General features: G+C 37.4%; 1 protein-coding gene across 3 annotated transcripts in view; it reads right to left on the minus strand.

The window, feature by feature from the left end:
- The window catches only part of ccdc136b (coiled-coil domain containing 136b), a 37,831-nt gene that overhangs the window by 11,972 nt on the left and 6,099 nt on the right, over nucleotides 1-19,760 (minus strand). For all 3 annotated transcript variants that reach the window (XR_010899495.1, XM_067426861.1, XM_067426860.1), the window contains exons 3-5: nucleotides 6,992-7,321; nucleotides 6,706-6,780; nucleotides 2,265-2,576 (exon numbers count right to left, since the gene is read on the minus strand). Coding sequence is in view for 2 of the 3 variants with exons in the window: in XM_067426861.1 (XP_067282962.1) it covers nucleotides 2,265-2,576; nucleotides 6,706-6,780; nucleotides 6,992-7,321 (717 nt within the window). In the remaining variant the exon portion in view is untranslated. The remainder of the gene's footprint in view (nucleotides 1-2,264; nucleotides 2,577-6,705; nucleotides 6,781-6,991; nucleotides 7,322-19,760) is intronic.

A 19,760-nucleotide genomic window follows, 5' to 3' on the forward strand; every position in this document is an offset into this window, starting at 1 on the left:
GGAGTCATGTTTGCCTTGCACATCCCCCATGGTGCAACGTTCAACCCCTGATAACATAGCCTCTAATCTAGAAGGAATCTCACTTGCAAAAACAACTCACACACATCTGCACTCTGTCTCTGCCAGGCATGAGTGTATACGTGGTGCAAATAACCATCAGAAGCGCATGCCCTGATAAACAACTTCCCCTCTGCTGCATCTGACCCCAGATCAGAGTTAACATGAATGCCTCAATCAAAGGCTCTGATGTGGTCGCGATCAACACAGTTTTGCGTTCAGCGCGTCTAACCCCACGGCCCCAACAGCAATCACTGGTATGTTGTTTTTATTTCAGATCTTAATATAGTAAACCTCTAACAGCATCCAGGGAGCAGAAAGCAGCCCCGGCGCCCTTAGAAGCAGAGAAAGACATCAACACCAGACAAATGGGGCTCCGCGGAGGTCCTGCACTCTGTCAGAATGTCAAACAGAGACGCAGACCTTGAAAGAACCTGTAATACAATCACATTTGTCAGTGGCAATGCATACTGGGTAATATCAAAGCACTGTTACATCAGGAAATGGGGACAAAAACTTAAATAAGATTTTTCTTAAATAAGAAAAAAGATAAATTGTCTGTATCGCCCTAAAGGGTTTATTCGCCATCAGCATCTGCCATTTATAAAGGTGCAATGAGGTTATGTGATATAAAGAAAAGTCTTGCTGAAGAAATCTCAGCTGGCTAACACACAAAAACACAGATGAGGTCTGGAAAAAGTGACTCCATAGATTTGTGAGAACAGAATATGTGCATGTGTGTGGACTGGATGGATTATGCCCCAAAATCAAAGATGTGTACACACAAAAAACCAAAACATACATTTGTTTTTCTATGGTGAAGTATATTATTCAATATAAAAACAAAAGAATAGTAAAAAAAAAAAAAGTCTGCCTTCTAATATGTTTATATTGGAATGAGCTAATGATATTAGCACATAATCCTCACATAAACCTTTTTGCATTTTAACTTTTTATTTTAGCTTTATTTTAATTTGCATCCACAGTATTTCACTCTTCTTAGCTATTGCATTTGAGCACATCCAAACAAACATATGGGACAAGATTGTGCCAAAGCACACAGCCAGCAGATCTCACAAGCACACCCTCATGGAGAAACTGGCCTGTCCTGCCAACTGCAGAAAGTAGTTTTGGACGAGGTGTGAGGGTGTGCTGTGATATTGTATCTCACTGCTCATTAGAGGTCATTTACTCCTATATTACTGCAGTTTTTAAAAGTGTATTGAGTTCCATATGAGGGAATTACTTTCACAGCTGTAGTGTATTATTTAATACAGATAATAAATAGGCAAGGATGGTAAGGACACTTCATGTTGATAACTAATGAAAACAACCAGGTTGTGTTTTGGATGTTGGTCCGCTGCGCATTATGCTGGAGTCTCTAACTAAAGACCAGTTCACACCAAGAACGATAACTATAAAGAATATCTATAACTGTATCAACTTCCACACCAACGTACAATTATGTTCTGTTTATTATAATGCGGTGTGGATTTTAAAACCCTATCTTTATCGTTACCGTTATATTTGTCATCCTCGGTGTGAATGGGTATTAAAGTCACATAAAATTAAAATGGGTTAAATTTAAGAAAATCATTTTTTTATGGAATATTGCTGCGATAGTCTGTGTTACCAATGTTCAGGCACAACACCGGTTATATCACTTTCCCACCGTCATTTTTTTTGTTAGTAATAGTTTAGTAAGCTAGTAATAAAATCATTTAGTTCAGTTAGAGAACAGACCATTAAAACTGAACGTGTCTACTCAATACAGCGAGACGAACGGGAGTCACAGCACATCAGCTTTCCTTTAGAGTCAGATTTCATTTATCATAAGGGACTGACAAGATGATGGTGAAAGATTCGGAAGTGAAATGTAAAAGCATCTATTTAAGTTTGTTATTGTACTGTTTTGTTGTTGTGTTTTCATTAAGAATAATAGTCTAATGAACCCACTATTCAAGCAACTAATTCTAAACCGAAAGTACAATGCGCACAGCTGCACTGTCGTTCATTCGCAACTGCACTGACGCTCATTCACGGCCACACTATCAAAATTTCCTCACTGTCACATACCTGCTGCAGACCAGTCTGATCCACCAGCCAGACCAGTGCTAACGATTATCAACTATGCTTGAAGCTGGTACAAACTAGTCTGTTTAAGGATATCCCCATAGTTTGAGCCTGTAGTGTGGTGGGAATCAGACCTTCTCCTCCTGCTCTGTCCCGCTCTTCCTTGCACTGGTTCTTCATGCTGATTTCGGCCCGCAGCGTGGTCAGCTCCAGCTCGTACTCCTGCGTGGTGCCACGCAGACGCTCCAACTCGGCACGCAGACGGCACAGTTCCTCCTGCAACAGGGCGATGTCATTCTCCCGCTCGGCCGCCGCCTCCTCCGCCGCCTGCTGCAACTCCTGCACTTCCTCCTGGGCCACACGCAGCTCCTCCTGCGCCTCCCACAGCTCGCTGGCCTTCTCCTCCTCAAGGCTGTCCAGCTCCTCCTGCACCGAGCGCAGCTGAGCTGTGGGTCAGAAACAGAACAACAGTTTTCTAATGAAAATTGGGTTATAAAAAGGACTGCAGTGCTGGAGTCATATGGTAACACCATGACATGTAGTACTGAATAAAACCATATTCATATGCCATGGTATTAACATGGTAGTCTAAGGTACTTAGAAGTGTGCTACTGGGTAAGTGAGATATTCTTAAAAATAATAATGGATATGATAAACAGATTTGGGCACCATCGTTTTAATTATTTGTGTATGAATGAATATCTCAGAAAACTTGTTTAACCTAATGAAGCTTTATACTGTCTAGTGTTGTTTTAAATAGTATGTGAAACAGTATGCAACATTTCCAACAGTAGCATGCTACATTGTTGTCACATAGCATCCCCACATTGCATGTTTATTTCAGCATGTGGTGCCCACTTATTATCTTGGAAATAGATCAAATTATCATCATCAAATTAACAAATTATTTCTAATGCACATTTGTGCAAAACTATCTTTAAGTCCTGCAGTGTTTTTATTGTTATCTAAATCTAAAACTATTAAAGATGTATAATTTAAATAAAGCTGAAATCAAATAAAATGTAAATATTTTATGGAAAGAAATGTGGCCTTGGCAACTAACTAAAATAATTATGTTTAAGTAATAAAATAAAAATAAAAAATAATAAAACTAAAATAACTTAAAGCTAAATTTGAAAAATGTGGAAAAAAAACATTTAAAATATAATATACATATAATTAAAAATATAAAAATGAAAGCTAATTCAAAAACTTAGCATTGTGGGTCATCTAGATATTAAGTGTACACAGATAATATGGATGCACAGCATAGATAGTATATACTGCATAAATAATCGTAATTAGCACAACACTCCTACTATGTGTGAGCTGTCAACTAATAAAATCAATGTAACATTTATATATGACACTTAGGGGCAGCAATACTATTTGAAGTCTATAAACAGTCATTTTACTGGAAACCAAGGACATCTGAAGTAAAAAAATAAAATAAAAATAAAAAAGATGTCTCATTACAGCAATCACTGTTGTTGAGTAGCAAAAACCTCTCAAACTAACCATACAAAGTATGATTTTGAGTCTTCAGGGGCTTTTTTTTGGAAAATTATAATCAGTCAGTTATTGCAAAGCGTGAATATGGAAAGTAAAGAAACTGTTCTCCGTTACACAGTGTGTGAATCTGATTCTGGCCGTGGTTTGTTGTGTTATTCATATCTGTGATTCCATTACTCATGACGGTACCATAGCATAGCCTGTGCGCTTCTGCAAATGCTGGTTTACTTTGCCTCCTCACGGTTCATTTAATTTAATTACAGCACAGTGGCTGAGAGAGTGAACGTGAGTCAGTGGGGAAGCAAACAACATCTACATCACATCTGCTTCTCCCATCTCTCCTCAGCTCAAACACTCACACCCCAAGTAACAGTCGACCAAACGAATGGGAAAAGGGTGTCAGTGCCATAGGAAATGACATCATGCTTGAAGGACCTGACTGAATATAGATGCTCACAGATAAAATCGAGTTTGAATATAAGAAAGCCTTGTGAAAGTGTTTGAATGTGGCTTGCAGAGACTGAGTAATCAACTTAGTTGAAACTATCAATTTGAAAGCATTAATGAAGTTGTATTGGAAGAAAGATACATTGGCTACATTCAAAATATGATGCAAGCTTACTGCATTATGCATAGTATGTACTGCATACTGTCAGCTACTATTGAAAAAAGTTTGGAAAACACTATACAGTTTGCAACATTGTCAAATTTAGCGTCATGTCAAATTATAATTTCTGCATCAAAAAATTTAATATAATAAATGAAACGAATTAAATGATAAAAATTACACAATAATGTAATGACTGAGAAAAAACTAATGTTATTATCTGCCATATTTGAAGTTAAAGGGGGGGTGAAACACTCAGTTTCAGTCAGTGTCATGTCAATCTTGAGTACCTATAGAGTAGCATTGCATCCTGCATATCTCCGAAAAGTCTTTATTTTTTTAATAATTATATAAGAAAGATGCGCTGTTCCGAGTCTTTCCGAAAAAAGCCGAGCGGGTGGGGGCGTGTCGTGTGAGCGGAGCTAAATAATGACGTGTGCAGCAGCGCGCTGTGTGTTGAGTCGAGTGCGTCGTAAAGCTGTCTCATCCCTAACAGCGGGAAAAAAACTTTATTCAAAATAAAAATATGGCTTTTAATCAGATACAGCCATACATCTATGATCCGGAATCAGACCCAGAGGCTGCAGTTGAACAGGAGCAGCAGCAAAAACGACTAGAGCAGGACGTCTGTATGTGGTAAGTTACAAGTTATACACTAACTATATAATATGCTTAGCGGCTTGTGTTATTTACATATTTATACTTGAATTATATCGTCGTATTTTTGTCTTTGAAGGTGTACATGTGGGAAGTGCAGTTGTGCACGTGTGTTTGTGTGTTTACGCGTGGTTTGTGTAGACAGTAAGCGGACTAAAAAAAACACAGACATTTGAAGCAGTCTCACTCACCCTTCTAACGTTGGGACTGCTCCATCATTCAGCATTAGGCGATTGGGAAAATCCGGCGTCGAGCTGGGCCTTGTTTATGAAACAGTCGGCACCGAAATGCAGCGAACAGATATAAACATTCGCGCAACTCAGTTGCTGATCCGGAAAAGCAAATTACATCCACTGTTGCCTTACCGCGGGGTTTTGGGGAATCTGTGCAGGACTGTCTTGGTCTGGCAACCAAAAACGCACTTTTTTGGTGACATTGTTATGTGCACATCACCTGTCCAGCATCCTACAAGCCAGCGATTTGATGGGCGTAGGCTGTTGCTTTCGCTCTCTCCCTCTCTCTCCCTCTCTCTCTCTCACGCGCTTCCGGTAGAATTGTCCGTAAGGCCCATACAAGGAAATTCCGCCCCCATTAACGTCAAAGGGGACGCATGATCTCAAAAAACTTGCCGAAACTTATGACTAACCGGAAGTAGTATTTTTGACAAAGAAATACTCCCATCAAACGTCCACCTTAACTTTTGAAACTTTGTCTATGTTTAGTATGGGATTCCAAGTCTTTAACAGTGTAAAAAGATCAGTATGCATGAAACAGCATTTCACCCCCCCTTTAATTGTATTTAATTTATCATTGACTGCAGTTATTAGTGTATTCATTAGCACTGCGTTTAAAGGGGATGTCTAATGTTATGTCAAGCATTCTGACTTATTATTTTCATGCTAAACATGGTCAAAGTTATAAAAAAGATTATAATTTAAATAATTAAATTATTTATAAAACATACAACATATGAAAGCTAAATAAATAAGCTTCCATTGATTGTTAGGACAGGACAATATTTAGCAGATATACAACTATTTGAAAATCTGGAATCTTAGGGTGCAAAAAAAAAAAAAAAAAAAAAAATATTGAGAAAATGCCTTTAAAGTTGTCCAAATGAAGTCCTTAGCAATGCATATTACTACTCAAAATACATGTCTGATATATTTACAGTAGTAAACATCTTCATGGAACATGACATTTACTTAATATCCAAATAATTTTTGGCATTAAAGAAAAATCGATAATTTTGACCAATACAACGTATTGTTGACAATTGCCACAAATATATCTGTGCGACTCATAACTGGTTTTGTGGTCCAGGGTCACATTTCTGATCCAAATACACTCCTTTAGTAAAAAAAAATTGGAGTATGATCCAGTTTTGCATCATAAAGGATGGAAAACCTCGTATGAGCACTTCTCCCGGATGAGCGTGTGCGAGAACAAGAGCACACTGACCCGTCGACAAGCTTCATTCGCGTTACTGAAGCCATCGACTCGGCAGTGCTGTCATTTTGTTTTTAGTCTATAAAGAAGTGTGTTTTTGGTTGTGAGGAAAAGGTAATCTTGTTCAGCTTCCTAGAACTTCGGTGAGGAATGTTTTATAAACAAGGCCCAGTTCGACGCTGGATTTGCAGATCGTTTGGCAATCGGCACGTAAGTGCATATAATGAAAAAAAACGTGAACGTATAGCGAATCAAAAGTTATCCAGGGATAATGCCATGATGTATTGTGTGTGTGTGCTCGTGACTCTTTAGAGACTTTTGTTTCTGCTTCTAAGTGTGTTTCTGTTCACCTTGAAGTCTTTGGATCTGTCTCGTAAAGCTCTCAGCCTGGTGGGCACTTGCCAGTCGCTCTTCCTCCAAAAGACCTACAAAGCCAAAGAATGGCATTAAAAGATGAGGGAAATCTCTAGAGGGACATTGGAAATGAGTAATTAGTAACTTATTACTGGCATCTGACAATATCAACAAGCCATGAATGTTTGTGTGAAGACATGACTCGAGAAACAGGTGGTCAATGGCAGCTGAGCATGCTCAGAGGGTACTCCCGGTGATGATGTCTATTATTAGCATACGCACCCTGAAGCTCGTTGTAGCTCTCCTCGTGTCGTTGCGACACCTCTCTGGTCTCCTCCAGCTCCAGAAGCAGCTGCACCACCTGCGACCTCAGCACCTCCAGTTCATCTTCCTCATCTTCATCTCTTCGTTCCTCTGGGTCCCCCTCCTCCTGGTCCAGCGTATCCTCTTTCACCTCCTTCTTCTCTTGCTCATCCTCCTGCCCCTTCTCTCCATTTCCGGCCTCCACTTCCTCCAGGTCTCTCTCCTCGTTCTCCTCCAGCGAACCTCGCTCTTTGGCCGTCATTTCACTGCCTATACCCGGCCGCTCCACTTTTAAGTCACACACATCATCTGAGACAGAAAAAGAAATCAATGGTAAATAAATCAGACAATCTAAATTTGATTCAACAGTCCTTAAAAAAAAAAATTCTAAATTAATATTTTACAAATAGTTAAAGAAAATTGTTTACATTTTGTGTCAATACTATTGAAATAGTAAGTATTTTAAACATTTACGGACATCCATTGGAAGACTGTCTCAATGTAACCCAGATTTTTCTGTTTTCTTTTTTTTCTTTTAAAGGGTTAGTTCACCCAAAAATGAAAATTCTGTCATTAATTTCTCACCCTCAGGTCATTCCAAACCCATAACACTTTCGTTGTAAAGATATTTTTGATAAATTCTGAGAGCTCTCTGATGCCTCCATTAAAAGCTATTTCATTAACAGTATTTACTACTTCAGCAGCGTAGGAGACTGGCACAGAAGAGAAGAGATTTTTGAATACAGTTGTTATTTTTGTGTTTTTTACACACAAAAAATGACTTCTTGTCTCTTCATAAAATTAAGTTTGAATAACTGGAGATACGTGAGCTATTTTATTGATGTCTTTACTACATTTCTGGGCCTTAAAAGTGTTCATTAAATAGCTGTCCATGGAGAGGTCAGAGAGCTCTTGGATTTCAACAAAAATATATTCATTTGTGTTCAGAAGATGAACTAAAGTCTTACGGGGTTTGGAATGACATAAGGGTGAGTAATTAATGACAGAAGTTTCATTTTTGGGTGAACTGGCCCTTTAAGAAAATGAGGGAAAAGTTGTTGCAATCACTATTATTCCAGAAATTATGTTGATTGAGTTTAACTTGTACTGAACCTGTAATATCCCAAAACCTCTCTGCTCTAATAATATTTGCTCATCCAGTAAAATGAAATTTGAACAGTTCTCTTGATGTCAAATCCACATTCACTGTTTGAAAAGGAGATGTGCAGCTTTGCATGTCCCAGATCCCCACCCCCAACCTCCACCTGTTGTCTCTGGTGGGGACTTACTAAATCCATCCAGTCCACCACCTTCATCTGAGGAAGCCCTTCATCACCTGCTGGCCCCAACAGACCTTTAGACCCCCCTCAAGCAATCAAAATACCCAACAGTGCCTCAGCGCTAAAGAAATGTGTGCTATTTTAAGGATTTAGGCCATGAATCACCCCTCTGCCTTCACCTGTTGTCTGTTCACAAACACAAAACACACACACACACACAGTCTTGACAAGAATTCACAGCCTGCAGCAGCAGTGGCCCTTTCAAAGAGTAAGAGAGCCAAAGAGTCCTCTAGTGGCAGGAGTGGGTATAGACAAAGAAAGAAAGAAAGAAAGAAAGAAAGAAAGAAAGAAAGAAAGAAAGAAAGAAAGAAAGAAAGAAAGAAAGAAAGAAAGAAAGAAAGAAAGAAAGAAAGAAAGAAAATACCATTATTCATCAAGGATGCAACACTGTAAAAAAAAAAAAAAAAAAAAAATCATGTTTCCCATTTAAAAATGGGAAAATTTAGATGTGATCAGTCACTAGAAAGTTTTCAATTTGAGACCTGATTTTTATTTTTATTTTATAGAGAATAAATTGATTAAAAGCGACAGTGAAGACATGTATTTTACAAAATATGCATATTTAATGTTTTAATAAATTAAATAGACGAATGTAATAAATACTGTTCACTGACTTTCTATTCATCAAAGAATCCTGAAAAATATATAACAATTTTCACATAAATGTTAAAGGGTTTTAGTTCACCCAAAAATGAAAATTATGTCATAATTTACTTTCCCTCAAGAGTTTCCAAACCTGCATGAATTTATTTCTTCTGCTGAACACAAAGGAAGATATTTGGAAGAATGTTTGTATAAGCAGATTTTGAGCCCCATGGAGTACCATGGTATTTTTTTCCCTACTATGGTAGTCAATGGGGCTCAAAATCTGCTTTTTTAAAGTTTTTTTTCTATTAAAATAAATGTTTCTTGAGCAGTAAATCAGCATGAAGGATTTCTGAGGGATCATGTGACACTGAAAACTGGAGTAATGATGATTTTATATATATATATATATATATATATATATATATATATATATATATATATATATATATATATATATATATATATATATATATATATATATATATACACACACACCAGATATGTTTTGTGATTTTCTATGCTGAATGAAAAGTGGCAAACATCCTCATGTAAAGTGAGCAGCAGATCTCCTCCTGCTGTCGCTCTCCTCTCTAGTCTGTGCTAATCACCCACCAAACCAGCTGGTTAAAAATAGCTCATTTCAACACCATCCTTCTCTCCTCCTCTTCTATGCCTTTCTTCTCTTCCATTTCTCACACCATCATTTCCTCCCTCGCTTTCTCACTATTCACATCACCTTATTATCCAAATGATCCTCCACCGGGTCCATCCCTCTTTTCACAAGTCACCTGTTCTTCTCTTCTTAAATCTATCACCTCTTTCTAAACACCACCTCTCTTTCTCTCCATTTCTTCCAGGCTGATCTATAACTAGGTTACTCTAGGTTTCTCTCACATGCCCTCTGAACTCAGAGAACCAAAGCATTGGCGAAGCAATTACACACACTTAATCTCTATACAAACTCACTCACTAGTTCTGTTTAATGACAGAAGGGCTGAGTGTGACGATATATGACTCATGCAATTTGGCACCGTTGATGACTTGAAAAAAACATTAAAAGCATGTGCTGAAATTAGGATTTGATCATGACATGTTGTATATAATTACATTTTTTGTATTATTTGGGGTGGAAATATGTGATACTAATCAATTTTTTTCACTTTTTAGTCAAAAATGTAGTGTGTTTGACTTGTGAACACATCAAGTTAGCTAGTAGAGGTTTATTAACTTTGGTTATGCTAATTAGCATGGCAATTACAGTGATTCTTTGTTATTTAAAAAAAAAAATGTACACATGAATACAAAATATATATAAATGCTGAATCAATTATATATGTCTATAATATCACAAGGCAAATCAAATTGTATAATGCTTTTGCTTTGACAAACTCAGAGCGATCTGAAGTCCACACGCGGGGACACGGGAGACAGTCGGCCATGCCAGACCTGACTGTACGATTCACCTCTCTGATCCTCTTAGATCAGATGCCTGTGTGGGATTAACAGAATCTGTCGGTGCGGAAAATGAATTGTCTCGCCAGCAACTCCTCCCCCTCCATTCCTGTCTTTCTTTCTCCCGTTCACTCCCTCTTTCTCTTTTCCTCTGGTTTGTTTTCTTTCATTTCCCTCTCTCTTCCTGAATGATATTTATCCCACTGTAATGAGCGCTGTGCTGTATTATTGATCATGCTTTGTAGATTAAAGTCTTTCAAACATCTATCAAATAATAATGAACCAGCGAGGAAACTCTCTCTCTCTCTCTCTCTCTCTCTCTCTCTCTCTCTCTCTCTCTCTCTCTCTCTCTCTCTCTCTCACACACACACACACACACACGCAGCAGCAGCACAAGCAGGGTCTTGAGCTCACAGGATTATAGGCAGCTTTGATAGCACCAAATCAGCTTTATCCAGTGAATCAGAGCTATGAATTATTCTGTGGGGACAGAAAATTATTTTTACACGCACACAGACATCCGGATCCACCACTGGATAGGCAACACACACCGCAATCATGAAGCATCCCTCACAATGGATTAGGCCAAGTGGTTACATAACTGTAGCCTCTGTGGTTTTCTAAATAACTACTACAAAGTAGTGCTGTCAGTCTATGATCTTTGATACAATATATATATTATGTTATAATTAATTTTTATGACCATTTTCTAACGTCACTGATAAATTATTATCAGATAGAAACACTGATAGAAATGGGATATCGGACACTGATAGAAATGGGATATATATATATATATATGTGTGTGTGTGTGTGTGTGTGTGTGTGTATCCCATTTCTATCAGTGAAAATGTTAGAAAATGTTCAAAAAAATGAATTATAACATAATTCATTAAAAAAAAGTACATTTTGTGAACATTTTGTCCTTAAAGTTGATGTGTTGAGGCAGGAAAAATGGGCAAGCGAAAGGTTTTGAGCAAGATTGACAAGGGCCAAAATGTGATGTGTGTCCAAAACTTCAGCTCTAGTGGGGTGCTCCTGGTCTGGTGGTCAGTATCTATCAAAAGTGGTCCAAGGAAAAAACAGTGGTGAACCGGTAACAGTGTGATGGGCGGCCAAGGCTCATTGATGCACGTGGGGAGCGAAGGCTGGACCGTGTGGTCTGATCAAACAGATGAGCTACTGTAGATCAAATTGCTCAAGAAGTTAATGTTTGTTGTGATAGAAAGGTGTCAGGATACACAATGCATCGCAGTTTGCTGCATATACCAGTCAGGGTGCCCATGCTGACCCCTGTTCACCGCTGAAAGCACCAACAGTGGGAATCTGAGCATCAGAACTGAACCACGGAGCAATGGAAGAAGGAGTTTGAGGTGTTGACTTGGCCTTCAAATTCCCCAAATCTAAATCCAATCAAGCATCCGTGGGATGTGCCGAACAAACAAGTCCAACCCATGGAGGCCCACCTCCTAACTTACAGGACTTAAAGAATCTACTGCTTACATCTTGGTGCCAGATACCACAGCATATCTCCAGGGGTCTAGTGGAGTCCATGTATTGACGGGTCAGGGCTGTTTTGGCAGCAAAAGAGGAACCAACACAATTTTAGGAAGGTAGTCGTAATGTTATGTCTGATCTGTATATATATAAAGTTGGACTCAATTTAGATTGTGGTCCAATTCTCACAATTACCTATGACTTTTGCCTCAATAAACTCTTAATTACTGCTTATTAATATTTAGTGAGACTTATTAAAAGTCATGCAGAATAAGGTATTAATATGTGTTTTATAAGTAGGCTACAAATATAGTCAATATCTTAGTATAAAATAAATGTTAATATGCAAATAGTTAATAGTGAGAATTGGACCCTAAACTAAAGTGTTTCCAACAAGTTATTTTGTGTAAGAAACCTTGACTTTTCATCCTTACATTACAATGATTTTAAATTTATATTAATTGTATTTGACCCCTTTATCTGTATACTGTGTGACAAAAGTAAAGTATACTGTAAAAAAAAGGCAAATTTAGAACTTTTGCAGTACAATCGACTTGGATGTTTAAGTTATTTCAACTTAAATTATGTTAAACTGACTTTTAAAAAATGAGTTACATCTTGTATAACTAATAAAACAAGTTTAACTTTTTTAACTTATTTTGATGAGTTAAAACTATGTAAAAACATGTTGTCATAACTTATTCAACATATCATTTTTTACAGTGACATTCAACTCTATTAAATAGCACAATCTAACACTGCACAGAATGCAAAACACATGGACTGAACCTTTTTCTCTTGTAATAACATAATGCACCATATGTGCAGTGCCTGACAGAACAGAGGCCTCACTTCCTGTTGAACTCAGATTCTTGTGATTTCACTTGTGTATAATGATTCCTAATGGAAACAGCCAAAGAATAGGCATCTTTGTTCTGACAGACATAGTTAGAATAGTTTAAGAGAATGTGAAAGTCCCGTTCCTTAATTTTTGCAGATTATAATTTCATAATGCTATCTGCCGTTGCAATAAATAAATGAGAAATGGTATTAAAGTGGGACATAAACCAAACTCTGAGATCAGAACAGTCACTTACAAAACAACTGAAACAATTCATTTGAAAATGAGCACTTGGTGTTTTGGAGATGGCAATCAAAACGAAACGATTTAATATCAGACCATGACTGGAGGGCATTTTATGAATATCATTAGTGGCATTAAATGCTGACATGCAAAGAGTTCCATCACGATCGTGACACACACACACACACACACACACACACACACACAAATATAGTTCTCATGAGCTCAGAGAATTAATATCATTCCAGTCACAAGCATAGCTTCGGGATCAGCCTGTGACACTGGCAGAAATCCACTGTAATTATTGTTATTTGATGGTGATGATATGTGATTGATGCAGTTTTCATAACAAAAACAGCATCAATCAAACAACAATAAATTCAGAAGGCGAGCGCTCGTCCATTTTCTTCACTCATATTCTCTCCTTTCTTTTTCTTTTTTTGATTATATTATTTTTATGTTACCGACATGTCAATCACAGTGTCAATACTGTCAGCAGCCAATCAGAGTGATATGATCTCAGTGAGGGAGGGGACAGTACAACTAAATGCATCACTGTCATGAGGAAAAAATATATATTTCAGAGTCACTGCAATACTGCAGGGGTCATTAAAATAAAAAATAAATAAATAAAGTTAATTCCAATTGTGTGTGTGTGTTTAAGTTTATGTGTGTGTACAAAAATATATAAATGCCTTTTCAATGTAAGCATCATAAAAGCAGCATGTAAATACATGCATGTTATCATAGGTTTACCATGCAACACTCAATTTGATTTTATATTTAACCGGGAATCACCGCTCCAGCTCTTCTTTCAGGGTCTTTGGCCTGAAAGAACCGTATTATACACTAACATTACCCTTTCTGTCCATGATCAGTCCGTGTCTGGATAAAATCCAGATGGTGACATCAGTTTCCTGTTTATAGCGCTGCTTTTACTCTCAATGGTAGACCAGGGTAACGCTACACTGACTTAACCTTAATACACACATAGATCAATTTCAGCCTTTTAGTCTCAAGCTATCTATCAAACCCAAAAATAATATTTAAACGCTTAATTTAATGCAGTCTGTCGCCATTACATGAGCCGCAGTGAAAAGCAGAATCTAAACATCATTAATAAGCTCAGCACAACACTGATAAGAGGAGAGATGATGGACACAGTCACAATGGCCCCTGGGAAATCAACAAGCAAGGGCAAAGCAAACACCTTCCACACACATACATTCACAAAACCCAAAAACTAACCTACAAAACTAGACTCTTGAACACACACACACACTAAACCATGCAAGAAATGCTCTACTCAAATTGCATTCCTCATCGGTATTAAAGAATGACTGCAATGCAGAGAGCTGTTTTTCCCATAGTTAACACCTGCCAAAAACAAGTACTGGGTTGAGCAAAGGCTAAAGTCTTCAGTAATGGAGCAAAAGTCGAACTTGTCAATGTTAAACAGCTGGTTGTGAAGTCAAGCAGCTACCAGATCGTTTGCTGCTGGGTTTTGACTGAGGGAAGTGATGCGGTCGATGTTTGGTGTTGTATAAGCCTGCAGCAAACCACAGGATAAGTATAGACACCAACGTCTTTGCGAAAGGGACCCAGACTGAGCTGGCTAAATGGTGCCTGTCAGTTATTAAACTGACAGCTATGGTGAAGAAAAAAATAGATGCATGCGAAAGGGATCTGTAACGGCCACTGCTACTTACTTTCTTCTAAGGAACACAAAACAAGATGTTTTGCAGAATGTTCATGCTGCTCTATTCCATATAATAAAAGTGAAGGGTAACAGGGTATTTTCTCCATTATGTAAACATTTTAATTCCTTGTCTTGCATGATAAGGGGCTAAAGATGTCGTGTGTTACGCCACCATGACTTTCAATTAACTGTAAACTACTTAGAGGTAAGCGATACAATTGAAATGTTAACCCTTTCATTTGTGTGCTTCGTTTGACTACAAGATTGAACAAAACCTTACAGGTTTCATAATCCTCGATATTTTCACATAAACAAATTAATAACCCCAGCCTTCAAGTAGTGGCATAGGCAGAATTTTATTTACGAGGGGTCCCATCTAAAAATGAGGGGGTCGCAATATATATATATATATATATATATATATATATATATATATATATATATATATATATATATATAGAGAGAGAGAGAGAGAGAGAGAGAGAGAGAGAGAGAGAGAGAGAGAGAGAGAGAGAGAGAGAGAGAGAGAGAGAGAGAGAGAGAGAGACAGACATAATTTTATGTGAATTTGTCTATTAAAGCTCAAGAAGACATTAGAGAGAGAGAACTCAATTCATTATGTAATTCACACTGTCTGAGGCAACTAATGTTTGCGCACAGAAAACTTCTTGAAAACATCATGTGATTACTGTACCCCCTTCCTGTAATAATGTGGATAACCATCCGTTATACATAAATCATGTAACAGTTCACATTTTTACTTGCACATATGATTTAGTTGGAATTCAAATGACGCTTGTGTGCTGGGTGAACGATCAGCAATCAAGAGCCTGCAACAGAAGGCTGAGACTACTTTTATTGTGCCGTTTTGTTTGTTATTTTTAGAGCTTTACTTCCTCATTCACTTTCACTGTATTTTAACCAGAGCGGTGTCCAAAGGACGCACTATACACTATGCACTTATACACTATGTGCATATGCTCTATATACTCAACCATGTGGTATGAACTTTTGTCATTAAACGTTGGAATCTGGTAGTGCCTCTCCCTCCATGCGTAATTAAAGGGTTAATTCACCCAAAAATGAAATTGATGTCATTAATGACTCACCCTAATGTCGTTCCACACCCGTAAGACTTCCGTTCATCTTCAGAACACAGTTTAAGATATTTTATATTTAGTCCGAGAGAGCGTATCTAAGTGTATGCACACTATACTGTCCATGTCCAGAAAGGGAATAAAAACATCATCAAAGTAGTCCATATGGGACATCAGTTAGTTCATTAGAATCTCTTGAAGCATCAATAATACATTTTGGTCCAAAAATAACAAAAACTACGACTTTATTCAGCATTGTCTGTCAATACGCTGATTCATGACCGTTTGAATCTTTATTTGAGGATTGAAAACAAACGCGGATTGAAGACAATGCTGAATAAAGTCGTCATTTTTGGGGGGTTTTTGGACCAAAATGTATTTTCGATGCTTCAAGAGATTCTAATGAACTAACTGATGTCACATATGGACTACTTTGATGTAGGGCTGTTTCGAATGCCATTTTTTGAGCTTCGAAGCTTAGGTGGCAATCAATATCGAATATTCGAAGCTTCGGTGGGTGGGGCTAAATATATAATAATTGTGTCGGTTTGCATTTGTATCATCTTTCACGACTTCACGTTTCACTCTTCGGCATCGTAAATGTGTTGCGGCAGACCCAGTGGAGTGCAGTGTTGCATTTGGTGCAATATGATCAGGTGGCACACATTCTTTAAATATTAATAAACATTTAATAATCTTTTAAATAGAACAGTTTCCGGTACGCATTACACGGGCAGGTTTATGCTCCGAAAACGGACAGTGCACAAGTGATACAAAATACAAAGTCTGTTGAGAGCAAGAACTTTAATAAGGTATTAATAACGAACCTTTCTTTAAAACAAATGAATCCCAAAACAGAAATTAAATTAGTAACACACAGTGATTTCAATGAACTGTAATAAATAAAGAACACGGTAGCATGGTTATAAACAGTTGAATAAGAATAAATGAATTGTTTTTAAAATGACACAAAATGTAATATCTATTACAATTAGTTTTATTCTATATAAGGGATTTATTTTGTCTTATTCTGACTTTTTGTTAATTTAAATCTTTAAAATGCGCGATGCTTTTATTGAAAGCATGTTGCGGTGTTTTTTTTAATTTATTATTATTATTTCAAGCATGAGTGAGAATGAGTCCGCGACGGAAGTCACGTGTTGAAAAAAAAAAACCAAATATTCGAATCTCAAAACTGAAAATCGAATGCCACCTCACCGAACGAATATTCGAATATTCGATTATTCTAGTACAGCCCTACTTTGATGATGTTTTTATTCCCTTTCTGGACATGGACAGTAGAGTGTGCATACACTTGCATACAATCTCTGACTAAAATATCTTAAACTGTGTTCTGAAGATGAACGGAGGTCTTACGGGTGTGGAACGACATTAGGGGGAGTCATTAATGACATCAATTTCATTTTTGGGTGAACTTATTACGCGATTGGGACACAGGTCAGGTCATTCTGTGAAACATCTTTTGTGTTCCACGGAGAACATTAAGACATATGGGATTGGAAAGGCATGAGGGTTCATAAATAAATGACAAAGTGTCCTATTTCTGTGAACTACTCCTTTAAGAAACAGCACTGACTGGATTAATCAACCTAATCTTTCACATAGCCTTGTAGTGACAGGAAAATTATGAGTCATTTCAGAGACGGTGAAAGTTGATGAAAGATTATAAAAGTCTTTTTTATATTACAATAATGTGCACTGATGAATGATGTGCAATAGACGTCCAAGGGCATTTATTAAGCAAGCAAACAGGGTCAGTTTTGATTTCATATCTCCTACACCATTTTCTACATTGCGATATGTCCAAAAACAAGCATTAAACAAAGCTTGTATAGCCTTACCAGGTGCATACATAAATACACACACTAACACACTGTAAATCAGCATCCGCTCGTGAGCACAGGCCGTTTCAGGAATATCAATGAGACCTCACAGGTGGGGGAGGATTACATTTTCTCCAAACACCCCAATTATGTGTCTGTGTCTGCTATCTTCTTCTCTATTGTAATACTGTTAATTAGTTCTCATTAAGTGATGACAACATAGACATTACCAAAGCAGGAGAAAGCATCTCATCAGACTTTCATACACACATAATGAGTGAGAAAAAGAGAGAAAGCAGGGCTTCATCTGGGACTGTATCAGTCAACAGGAAAACATTATGAGGGACCATACACCGTTTTGTCCGCTATCATCTCGTTTAAAGAGTATGCAGTGTTTCCAGCATGCAAGACTGAATACAATGTGACCTGGGACTTGTAATTCATAAAAAAATGAATCATAAACCAGCTCTTTAGTCTGTAAAAAAGATTCATGAAACTCACCTGTGATTGAGAAGTTTGAATTAGACTCACTCAATCAGAGACTTTACACCAGGTTCACAACAAACGCCCTCGCTGAACCGTGAGCAGTGATATTTTAGTATTATTTATATAGTATTACAGTGTTTATTAACATTCCGCATTAGCTGTTTGATTTTCATTTTTTTAGTTTAGGTCCTTAGCAATTTTATGTGCTTTTGACAAGTATTTTAATATTTCTATTTGGCTTTAATGTATAGTTAGATTTTTAATAGTTAACCATAACAACACTGATTGACTCCTTACCATTACTGTCGTGTATACTGTATACTGTGACTCGCTGTTTATGTGATACAACGGGATAACACTTTATTTTACAAAATTATATGCATATTACATATTTAAAAAAAATATGATCAATAAGTTATGACAAAACAAATTTACTCACAAAATAAGTTAAGCAATTTTCAACTTTATGTTATTCAAGATTCAACTTTGATTTAAGTCAGTTTAATGTAATTTAAATTCAAATTACTTAAACAACCAAGTTGACTATACTTAATAATGTAACTTTTTTACAGTGTACTATAGTAATAAACGTATATGCATTGATACATACAACTAACCCTATAGTAACCGTCGGTGTATACAACATGAACACAATAAGTACATTCTACTTATTTTTTGTACACAGTAGTTAAAGACACCTAATGTGCAGTGTGACCCAAAAGAGTAAGAAGCTGTGGACGCAATGAATTGAAAAATTGTTTTTGGCTCCCTATAGTACTGACAAGAAAACCACATAAAACATTTAGAAAAGACCAAATATATCCTTTATCTCTCTTTTGGTCCTGTTAGTACGATATCTGAGCTTTTTGTCCGCTGTGAGGTAAAGCCGTCCAGTCTGAAACCTTGACAGACGCATCATTGACCATTACACACACACATGCAGAGTAGTGTAAGACAAGTCTTGTGTACAAAGGGCTCACACTGACTGTGTCCTTCACAATTGGATTAATTTCTCTATAAACACAGAGGAAACATCCAAACCAAACGCATTTTCTTAAAGAATAAGAGAACAATCCAATGTGTCATAACACCATAAAGCTGAAATAAAAGACTACAATAGAGAAATGCTTAAGTTTGGCACAAGAAAGGTGAGAGTTGGGCTTAAGTGAGATATCACCGGGTCCCAGAAGCATTAAAGTGCTTTGTGTGTGTGTGTGTGTGTGTGTGTGTGTGTGTGTGTGTGTGTGTGTGTGTGTGTGTGTGTGTGTGTGTGTGTGTGTGTGTGTGTGTGTGTGTGTGTGTGTGTGTGTGTGTGTGTCACATTTCTGGCGCAGTGACGAGAGGCATGAATTATTCACGTTGTCTCTACCCTGACTTGGTAGGAAGAAGGAATGAGAGAAGAGGAGAGAAAAAGAAAGGGAGGAGGGGCAGAAATAGGAAGCAGGAAAATGGGAGAAAGTGGCATCGAAAAAAACAGGATTGTTGGTTTTCACTCTGACAGAAGCAAAAGGGGGAGCTGTATGACGTTAAAGTTTGCGGGAGTTCACACGCTCTCGCCATGTTGCCATGGTTACCCCCTTCCCAAGCCCCAATAGCTCCTACCGGAATCTTCTTGCACTTAACATCCATAATAAAAACTACATACACAACTTCGTCATCTG

The sequence above is a fragment of the Pseudorasbora parva genome, chromosome 20 (assembly GCF_024679245.1).
Source record: "Pseudorasbora parva isolate DD20220531a chromosome 20, ASM2467924v1, whole genome shotgun sequence".
NCBI classification, from domain to species: domain Eukaryota; kingdom Metazoa; phylum Chordata; class Actinopteri; order Cypriniformes; family Gobionidae; genus Pseudorasbora; species Pseudorasbora parva.